The sequence below is a fragment of the Lissotriton vulgaris genome, chromosome 11 (assembly GCF_964263255.1).
Source record: "Lissotriton vulgaris chromosome 11, aLisVul1.2, whole genome shotgun sequence".
NCBI classification, from domain to species: Eukaryota; Metazoa; Chordata; class Amphibia; order Caudata; family Salamandridae; genus Lissotriton; species Lissotriton vulgaris.
In genome coordinates, this window is record NC_141699.1 from 1070025777 (window position 1) to 1070037064 (window position 11288).

Consider the following 11288-nt stretch of genomic DNA (forward strand, 5'->3'; position numbering starts at 1 on the left):
GACACCGAAAAGAAGAATAAAAATATATTTTAAGTTGCTGGCAGAAGTGCAGAAGTAGGCAAACACAGCTAAATGCAAAGCAGGGCGGGCGGCGCTATAATTACATGCGCTATGAGCCGGTCAATTACCATGCGGGGACAGCGTTACAGTGAGCAGCTTTCAGATACCACAGCGCTAATTAATTAAATGCAGGCGATACCGCTAATTAACTAAATGCAGGCGATACCGTGAAGTCCAATAAGCAGTGCGAAGAACACCAGGCAGGCAGCAGCAAATGAGGGCGCAGGAGCCACTGACTAGCAAACTATTTCACATCAGACAACACCTGAAGATCCGGGTGGGGTTAGTTCAAACATCTGACTTGCGAGCCCTACACAATAATTCAGTGGCTCCTCTCTGCCCGACAGCTCCCTGTTTGCAGATATTAAAGTTGTATTTTCTAATTTAAAAAAAGAAGAAACCAAAAGATGTTCTATTGTAATCCCACATTTGACGTGATTCAAGATTCAGTCCCTCTACTCACAATGCAAGGCTGCTCCACTTCCTCGACTTTCCTACCCTCTACCCACACTTGGTGATGCTATTCCTCACATGATTATTTAGTCCACAGCTCTGTGGTGTGGCCTTGCATCTTATGAGAGCTCAAGGTTTTTTTTATACATTTACAGAACTATTTATCAATGTTTCAGAACAACTACCTTTGCTTCCCTCAGACTTTGTTTGCTTACTAGAGCCCAGACCAGCCAAAAAAAATAAAATACATTGAATCATGTAGAATCCAAAATGTCTTTACCACTCCAAGGGAATATCTAAAACTATTTTATAACATGTAATGTGTCGCCCTACCTTTGCCAAAGCACATCATTATGTGCAAGGGCTATGAAAGACTTCGTATTTTACTGCTCACCTTAATGAGTAAAGAGTATCAAATGTTCTTTTTTTTCAAATAAGGAAATTCTTCCTGCATCTGAAATAAAGATTCACCCAGACGACTCAAATATTACATAATAATCAGTTGAAAACAGCCTAATTTATATGATCTTTCATTTATATGCATTCAAAGGAAAATAATATTTGCATTCAATGGACCGGTCAGCCTTCGTTTGGGTTTCTGACAGTGAATGACAGAAGAGTGGTGTTCCCTTCCTAACAAAATATAGGAAGCACACAATACAGCTAAGTCATTCTGTTGTTAGCCAATTCACAGAGAGGTGTTTTAAACATTTATTGGAAATATCTGTTAGTTTCATGGAATGCCTGGGATTAAAATTAGATCCAAAGCGGTCTGAGAAAATAGGACTGTAGTGTAAAAAATTATGTTCAAAAATATATTTTCCAAGACCTCTCAATAAACCATGTTCAAAGCATATCTCTGCTTCGAGATACGACAAGTTCCTTCCTCAGAGACAAGAGTACGCTTTTATAGGTGTCCAGGACTCTCCCAGCAGTAGGCCTCATGGCTGAATCACGCTTTCTGCACTCAGCATGGATGTCAAACAAATGAAATCGAACAATGTCGCTTCCTTCAACATGCCCCAGAAGAAAATCAGTTACAGGTGGGATTTTCCAGATGTCGGTCTTCTCATCATAGGGTGGCATGTTTTCATCTCGAAATTCCACTTCACTCCCGTAAGGCCAGAGTTGCTCCGGAGCAACAAAATCGCCATGGATCTCGCGGGGGCCACACTTCACCAGCTGGCCTGCATCCCGGTTGACCAGCGGCAAGGCATCTAGATCATTGACCACCACACGAAAGTCGGTGGTCAGTAGATATTGTGACAGAACCTTCTCCAAGTCATTGGTGTCACACATGACCAGTGTGCCCAAGGGACTGTTGTGCAAGTAGTTGATGATGCTAACATAGTCAATTGCCAGTCCCAGCCTGTTCTGCCAGGTGTTTTGCATTTGGTATTTCACTTGGCCAAGAGTTTTATCAAGATTTCTGAGAGCACCCAAGGGATGGTACTCTGTCACAACTGTGAAATTCTCGTTGCAGTACCCAAGTAGAGTGACCACATATTCACTCTGCAGGGATTTCAACATGGCCACTCCATGGAGGAAGTCCTCTTGCAACGCCGGAGATGCGAGCTTTGAAAGTGCAACTTTGCGTTCCTTCCACTCGCCAAGGAAGACCTGTTTCACAGCCCCTTCGCCTACTAGTCTCAGCTTCCTGACCTGTGTCCGGATAGCTGCGCATGATAACCAGGGTGAACAGTTCTTCATGGTCTCCAGCCTAAAGAATCCAGAGGGGCATGGCCCACGTGACTGACTGTTGACAGGCAGAGGAGACATCTCATAAAAGCTGTCTAAGTAAATGTAGAGGAGGAAGTTGATCAACAGCAAAGCAAGTAATAGTAGGACGGTGTGTGGAACCCGTGGGCTGGCATGCTTGACAGAAGGTGATTTTTTCCCCACGCTTTCAGGGTTAACATTTGGCTGGTATTCCACAGTCATTGCTGCTTTTTTAGCAGCGCAAAAGAATGGACAATCTTCAAAAGTGGTCTTCCTGTATATTCACTTGGGAAACACTACTCAAATGTTTCAAAGCATTATAAAAGACAGACAAGTCTTTTCCAATAAAAACATTGCAAGGAAATGAAAGGTTTGTACACAGGACAATGCCTCAGGTATACAGCCCTGGAACTGACGACTGATCCCTTCCTTGACAGCTGAAACGGTACCACATGCTTGCATGTTTTTTTGTGGTATAATTATTTGCTGAGACCCGAACATTCTCCGCATGAAATCCGCTGATCAGGCATGCACATTTCCAAATGTATTAGAAAGCTGAAAAGAATAATATTTGGGGTCAGGCAGAAAATAATAATAAAATAAAAGTAATAAGGTCATTCTGAATCAGGTAAAAAAATACTTGAATCACAAAAGGGAGCAATACAGATCAGAAGAAGAAAAAAAACATAAGAAGAAAAATGCATTTGATAGGGTCGCTGGAATTCTGCGACATTGCAGCTGCTTCGATTTCTGCAGGATATGGATTTACTACATTTTCCACATAGTCTATAATCTGATGCATTATATGCAGATTTTAGAGAAAGAGGGGTGTATGTGGATGAGAAAGAGGGGCCATTGTGGGTCGGAAAAATGAGCACCGAGAGCCCAAAAACAAATATGGGTCAGAGCAGGGGGCATCAATGTATCTCAGAAAGAAGCCATTGAGGCTCGCTAGGAAGATGGTCCTTTGTTTTGGGAGAAAAACTACAAACAAGGAAATGCAACTGTAATTAATCTGGGGCAAAGACGGGAATACAAATTAAAATAGTGATATTAAGATTCAGAACAGGGCCTATGAGAACGACATTTACAGGGGGATCTTGCAAACTTACTGCCCTACCTCTCTGCAAGCAGCTGTCTTCAGCACAGAGCGGCGTGCACTGCTCCAGGCATCGACGAGAAGAAAAGCCCAACCACCGTTAGAAAGAGGCCCGAGAGAATCGGAGATTACAAATGACGTGGATACAACTCGCAGGGGATTTTGCCAAGTAGTCATTATCACGGGCGTTCAAATGCGCGGGGTATCTATTGTGAATGGGACAATGCTGCGAAAAACAGTAAACACTAAAAGTCTAAAAATATAAAAGACTGGTTATATGAAATACTACCATGCTTATTACCTAAATTTCAACAATGTAAAAATCAAAAGCACATTGGGTTTGAGTCAATGTATGTGTGTTTGCGTGCTGTAGCGTAGAAAAGTGTTTTATAGTAATTACGAGTGATTTAATTGTATTATTTACTTTCTCGCCAACTAATTAATCGGAGGATACTCCCTTCTAAGATGGCCACTGCTTACGGCACCTGCGGGGCGGCCTTATAAAACTGACGTACAACCCTTTCTTGAGGGTGAGGCAGCCGACCTGTGGGGTCTAGTGAGGGACACAATTAGAACACGGGCTATTAAGGCTGCAACGCCTACATCCTTTTTAGGTCGAGCCTGGGCAGCGCATTCGTTGCTCTGCAAGGCTTGCTTTATTAAGGTATGGATGTGAAGCCCTGCCCAATCTCGGCCCAGTTTTTTCATTGGCTTATGTCATTGTGTATTGCAAACTCTGACTTTTCATTGGCCAATAGGCTTAGGAGTCCCGCCTTAGTGCCACCTTTTCCCATTTTGTAACCTCCCATGAGGACACCCCCCCTCTGTTTCGTGTTATTGCTTGGTAGGCTTAAATCTATTTTCTCAAAGAGATTTTTCCTGCCTGCTCTTGCCGGCAGGACACGCTCTCTCCTAAAGCATTTATATGGCAATAGGTCTCCCATTTGCGAGAGTGTGGGTTATTGGCATTGTAAATAACAATGCCTTTTATTTATGTGTTATAAAAACGTAAATAAAAGGCTTTGTCATTTACAATGCCAATTGCTCAAACTCTCGTAACTGTGAGAACTATTACATTGCAAAGGCTTGTTTTTTAGTAATAAAACTTTTTTTTATTACAATACACGGGCCTCTAGGAAACGCACGCGGAGCCTGCTGCTGGTACTTCCTGTGCTGATAGAAAGGGTTAACCCTCAGTGCCCTCCTTACCCTTGCCTTCAGATGCGTGGGTACATTGTTTTCCTCATCCATGACTTATTCACAGCCCTTCCTTACAAATTAAAGAGCTGTTACTGCGTTTTAAAAAGGTATTTGTGAAATTAACATGTTTTCTGTGCTTATTTGTTGTTGAGGAGGCAGCTTGGCTTTCTATTTAATTTCTTATTTAGGTTTGAAGGGTTTCTTTGTTTTCAATAGGGTGCGCAAATCACTCAACTTCTACATGCAAACAACCTCCACGTATGCCAGTCACAGCAATGATAGAGATCTTCATGGCAATGCAAATTCTCTCTTTAGTCAAGCATGGCTGTCTCCTTTCTTAACACAGTTAGACTATTTAACCCTTTCTAGCCACTCCTTACTCTAATTTGGTGTTGTTTGGGTGAAAAAACAATGTTACTACAGATGGCTTAAAAGGGAAAATGTGTATTTTTTTTTTGTAAGACTTTATTTGCAGTTGACAATTACACAGTACAGCATTTACGTGTATAGTGATCATTGACACGCCTTAGTCATTCCGATGTTCATGATACACAGCTATTCAGCCGACAACCTTCCGGTCCGGCAGCGGTTAAAATCATGGTGCGCCAAGCTTTTCAATACTGTATACAGAATTAATAGTCTTACTTTTTAATTATTTGTTTTGAATCGAAACAGAACTATAGACTCATTAGGAACATCAAACAGTTTAGTAGAACTTCAATACACGGACAATCATCTAAATCGTTGGGGCTTTACTGATGTACTACGCTGTATTCTTACCCATGAGTTCCCCATGGAGTCTGATCATCACACCCGTATCCCTCCCAGCCTCCCGTCCATGGGTATGTGTTAGTTTCCAGATTCATCCTCCTCATCAGAGCTATCCTCACCTTCCTCCGGCAATAGTTCACACAGGTCACCTCTATACTTGTTCTAGGGTAACCAGATCCTGTTCCATTTGCGAGGGTTGGCCCTTATTTTATGGACCGCTCGCTCTGTAAATATCAATTTGTCCATATGTTTGCACCACTGTGCCAATGTCGGTGCGTCTGCCGCCCCCCATTTTTGTGCTATGTTGCGCTTGGCCACCATCGCTCCTATCACCGTCCACTGTTGCCCTTGTCTAGGTAGATCCGTCCTCCCCCACACATTCAATAAGCAAACCCTCGGGTTTGGTGTAAGTGAGGCTTCCAGTGCTTGTGAAATGGTCCTCATAATTCGCCTCCAGTATTCGCTAATGACCGGACATCCCCAAAGTGTGTGTAAGAGTGTTCCTTCCTCTCCACAGCCTCTCAGACAATTCGGATGTTGCGCCCTGTGTATTCTATATAAAGCGGTTCTAGTGTAATAGACCCTATGGAGTATTTTAAATTGCACTAGGCGGAATCGGGCCGATACTCCGGCCTCTCTCGGGGATGCCATTGCGGCATTCCAGTCTGTTTCATCCATTTCTCCCAACTCCGTCTCCCATTTATCTCGTAATTTAATTAGTGGGTCCTGTAGATTATTTACCAGTTTTCGATAAGTAAGTGATGTAGCTCTTGTTTGCATATAATCAGTGAGCAGGCGGTCTTCTAATGGAGATGATTCAGGGACTTTGGTCCCCAGTTCTATAGCCGTCATCAATGCGTGTCTGATCTGTATATACCTATATGTCTCAGTGGATCCTAGGTCATACTGTTGCTGTAGGATTGAGAATGGGATCACACCAGTACTCATCCATAGGTCTCCCACTGTGGAGATTCCTATATTGTCCCATAGGGTAAATCCTTTGCTGTGTCTCAGACATCCCAATGCTTTAGTATCCCACAGGGGTGTGAGCTTGGTTATGACATCCCCCCCATTTTAATCTAGCCTGCGCCTTATGCCACAATATTATTGTGTGCTTTGTCGGGCCAACCAATTTTGTCAATAGACGTTTGTTATATAGTGGTGCCAATAGGCTGTGTGTTCCTAATTGGGTTCTGTCAGCCATATATGCCGGGTCGTCTTGTGATGCGTGGATCCACTGATTTATCACCTTAAGTTGGGACGCCCAGTAATATAACTGTAAATTTGGCAGTGCTATCCCACCGTCGTACCATCCACGCTTAAGTTTTATATGAGCCACTCGAGCCGGGCGCTCTCCCCATAGCAAACCTGAAAGGACTGCTGTCACCTTCCTAAAATATGAGGGTGGGACAAGGGTCGGTGTATTCTCTAATATATATAGAAAACGCGGTAGTGTCTTCATCTTAAATAAAGCCGCCCTGCCCAGAAGCGTCAGTGGTAAATTCGCCCAGTATCTTGCATCCGCCTTTAAACGAGTGAGTGGCGGTAGCAAATTTTGCGTAAAGTAGTGCGAGGCGTCTCGGGTTACATAAATGCCTAGATATTTAAACGAGGAGTGTGCTACGGTCAATTGGCATTCGCTGGGTATTTGCGGCAGAGGACCCTTCAGTTCATATATGATCGATTTTGACCAATTTATGGTGTAGCCGGAGTAAACACCATGTGCATTACACAGGGCAAGTAATAACGGAATACCTGCAGCGGATCAGACAAGTATATCAACATATCATCAGCATAAAGGGAGACTCTGTCTTCCCAGTGATCCCCCCAACTTACCCCCTTTAACAAAGGAGTGTCTCTAATGATAGTCGCTAACGGTTATAGAACTAACGCAAACAGCAGAGGGGAGAGCGGGCAGCCCTGCCTCGTTCCTCTAGCCAGTGGCATGTCACGTGAAACGTGGCCATTTGCCGTCACATGTGCTACAGGTTCAGTATATAAGAGTTTTATCCACGCTATGAATTTTGGGCCGAAGCCCATAGAAAATGTGTATTTTTAAGCCTTTAGGATACTTTATCATGTAAGCCAATTGTAAGGCTCTTTCCCCGACAAGAAGGTTGGAGTGACGGACGATTAATTACGTCGTAGTTGTGTTTAGAAAGATAGTCATGCTATATGAAAGAGAAAGTTAGCATAGCTGTTAAGATTGCTCTCCCCACCATGACCTGCATATGTGTGTCTTTTTGGTACATAAACATTGTGTGGACTGCTGTAAATCTTTGGTTATGAAGCTTCCCACGGTCACTAAAACCCACTTCCTAAGCTATTAGTTGGGGACAGCAAGCCACATTTGCTGTTCTTTATTGTTACTCGATAAAGAAAGAATTACTGGGAGATTGTTGCCAAGATCTAAAGGATCAAATCAAAATGTTGTGTTTCCTTAGCAACATTTACGATGGTATAGAAAGTTGTAGCAAATCTTTGAGCAATCCATGATGCGCTAGGACACTACTCCATGACATATAGATCAAAATCCTTATACATGAACCAAATGTAATCTGCGTATATAAAATGACAGTGTTAGATATGTCTTATAAGATCTTCCTTCTCTAACAAACAAACTATTCTCTGCTATTTGCTGGGTTTCACACTTTCCCTTTTCATAGTGCAAGGTAAGAGAGCAGCATAGCTGTGGTGCCAGATAACCATAACAAGGAGAAAATGCATTTTTAAGTATGTGGTGAGTGCTCAAAAGGCAAACATGTTTTTGACTTTGAAAAATTAAACACTATCAATGGTGCATTGCAATTATGTGAAGGCCTTTTTCACTACATTCACTTTTCTGTTAAGCTTGTGATGGCATATCATTGAAAAAAGCACTTCTTTGCATAGGTAAACAGTTTTTTATGAACAGTTACCTTCAAGCCAGTCATCTACACAAAACCACTGGTGCAACTGCACTCCAACAACACCAACAGAAGCACAGCACCACCTCAGCATCACTCAGCCCAAGTGCAGCACCACTTCAGCTCAAGCGCAGCACCACCTTAGCACCAGCACACCACCTCAGCACCACACAACACCGGTGCAGCACCACCGCACTACCTCAGCATCAGTGCAGCATCACCACCTCAGCATCAGGCACAACATCATTCAACACCAGTGCACCATTACATAAGCAGCACTCAGCACAGCACTACCTCCACATCAGTGCACCACCTCCTGCACAACACCAACTCAGCACCAGCACCTCCCCAGCACAGCATCAGCACAGCACCACCTCAACCACAGCTCAGCACCAATGCATCACCTGCAAAGCATCACCTGAATATCACCAAGGTATCACTCAGCATCAGTTAACACCACCTCAGCATCACTCAGATCCACCCCAGCACCACCTCAGCATCACTCAGCACTACATCAGCATCACACAGCACCAACTCAGTATCACTCAGCAGCACCTGAGAACCACCTTGCACAAGCACACCACTACCACAGTAACACTCAGTACCTCTTCAGCATCAGTGCAGCCCCACCCCGCATCAGCATAGCATCAATGCAGCACCAACTCAGCTCCACCACAGAATTAGCACAACACCAGCTCAGCAGCAACTCATCACCAATGCAGCACCACTTCAGCATTAGCACAGCATCACCTCAGCATTAGTGCAGCACCAGCTCCACATTACTAAGCAGAACTTGAACACCAGCACAACACTACCAAAGCACCACTCATCACCACCTCAGTATCATACACTACCATCACAGCATCACTCAGCACCACCACAGCGTCACTCAGCATCACTCAGCACCACCTGAGCACCAGCTCAGCACCACCTGAGAACCCCTCAACACAAAACCACCTCCTCATCAGTGCAGCACCACCAGTGCAGCACCAACTCAGCATCAGTGCAGCACTACCTCAGCTGCAGTGAAGCACCACCTCATCAGCACAGCACCATATTAGCATTAGCATAGCACCACCTCTACATCAGTGCACCACCACCAGTGCAGCCCCACATCAGCAGCATTCAGAACCGACGCAGCACCACCTCAGCACAGAACCAACTCAGAATCACTTAGCACCACCTGAGTACAGTTCAGCTCCACCGCTTTAGCATGATCAATCACCATAGCAGCACTCAGCATCACTCAGTACCACCCAAGTATCATTCAGCATCCGGCTAGCGGCGTTAGGCTTCCTCCTGGCTAAACGGGAGATAGCATTGGTGTGGGGTAGTAAACGGGCTCCTACGCTCCGCTCCTGGTTAAACAGCATGGCGTTTTGCAATGTGAATTGCGAAGAATTTAGCACTTTACTCCCCACTGCGTCCAGACCAGTTGACATTTGGGGCTGTACAGGGAGTACATATCTCATGCAAGTCCGCCGGTGAATCACCATTGCATTCCGGCATCACTCCCTCCGGAGTGGGATAGCCACAGGTATCTTCACGCATTGCATTGCATAGTGAGGTTTGTCACTCGTCCACCTGGCCCTTGGGCTGCGGGTGTGGGTTTTAGGAGTTGATACTGGTGTATGTATTTCACACATTTTATGTATCATTGTCTTTTGGTTGTAGCTTACATGGCACATCACTCTGCTCATATATTTGATCGCAAGTTTGAATCGTGCAGTCATATCAATGCTACATATCCCCTTATGTTTCTCAATTTTATTTCTGGTGCATTGTATTCCTTCGACAGAGGACAGTTTCAGTGTACACCTGATGATTACATGATTGTTTTGTGTTGTTTTATTTTGTTTTTTTTCTTTTGTCTCTTTGTACTTTATGCAAAATGAAAAATAAAGATTTAAAAAAAAAGTATCATTCAGCATCACTGCGCATCACCTCCGAACCAGCACAACACCACTTCAGCATCGGTCCGCACCACCTCAGTCTACCCTCGGACTCTGCCATCTGTTGATTCTCCCCTAGTGTCCCTCCACTGCTCCTATTGTAATTGAGGTACTATTCCCAACCTTCACTCTTGCGTTGTTTATGCCCCCCATAACAAAAAAGAACAAGAACAAACAAGTATTAGAACAAGTAGGGAAAAGTTACCAGCATTGCATGGGCAAAACTAGAACACATTTTTTTGTGTTGATTCTGATTTTATTAGGGTCGTTCAGTTGTATATAAAGTTTTCTTGGTTATATAAAGGGAGACAAAAATGGTTCTAACACTTTTTTTTATTATAAGTGTTTAAAATGCTGCACAACATTCACAATGCTTTATCACACAGCTTAAATACATTAACAAAGCCAATAGATCCATCTAAATACTTATAAGGTCCCAAAGGCATCTCCTATTGGCTATGCCAATGCTTGTGTGTGTGGAGGGGGGGCGCGGGGGTTAATTAGCGTGAACTGGACCCGAAGGGATCAGAGCACTTTACATGAGCACCAGTTGCATTACAGACTGGCACATTTATTTTTGTTAGACATGGGGATATTAAGTGATTTACCTAGAATCACAGGATTTTGAGCGTCCCTGCCGAGCATTGAAACTGGAACCTGGATCCCCAGCTTCGAGGTCGACCACCCTAGCCATTAGGCCACATCTTTCCCAATGCGTTTGTGTTGGTAGGCTGGTTTGAAGGTATGCTTACTCAAGCACTGGCAAAGCAACAGTGTTGTGGTTACCTTCTCAATAAACCATGCTGCTCGATGAGTGAATCCTCAAGCAGTAGTTTATTCCATAAACAGGTTAAATAGTGGCGCCGATCCACTAGCGTACTTATAGCCATGCAATCCTGCTAACTGACTGCCTACAGGCAACCTATATTCTATGCAGGGGCACTGAACATGGAACGACACTTGAAAGCCGCCCATATCAGAATATAACAATACATGTCACCAGCTTACAATATGGCGCAGGCAACATCATAATAAGAACACAACAGGCCTCGCATATGCAAGATGTATTGACTTTGTCAATGTTTTTAGGTCTCGCCTACACATCTTCCAGACATTTTGTTTACAATC

The 11288-nt window shown here is 43.9% G+C and overlaps 1 protein-coding gene across 1 annotated transcript; it reads right to left on the bottom strand.

Moving 5' to 3' along the window:
• Positions 1-1027: 1027 nt before the first annotated feature.
• POMK (protein O-mannose kinase) lies at positions 1028-3403 on the bottom strand. The gene is made up of 2 exons (XM_086944461.1): positions 3353-3403; positions 1028-2787 (listed from the first exon to the last, which is right to left on the bottom strand). The coding sequence occupies exon 2, from the start codon at positions 2452-2454 to the stop codon at positions 1360-1362; it is 1095 nt and encodes a 364-aa protein (XP_086800587.1). The 5' UTR covers positions 2455-2787; positions 3353-3403; the 3' UTR covers positions 1028-1359.
• Positions 3404-11288: the final 7885 nt, after the last annotated feature.

Coding starts and splice junctions, on each gene's coding strand:
- POMK (XM_086944461.1), bottom strand. CDS start 2,454: ATGACTGTGGAATACCAGCCAAATGTTAACCCTGAAAGCGTGGGGAAA.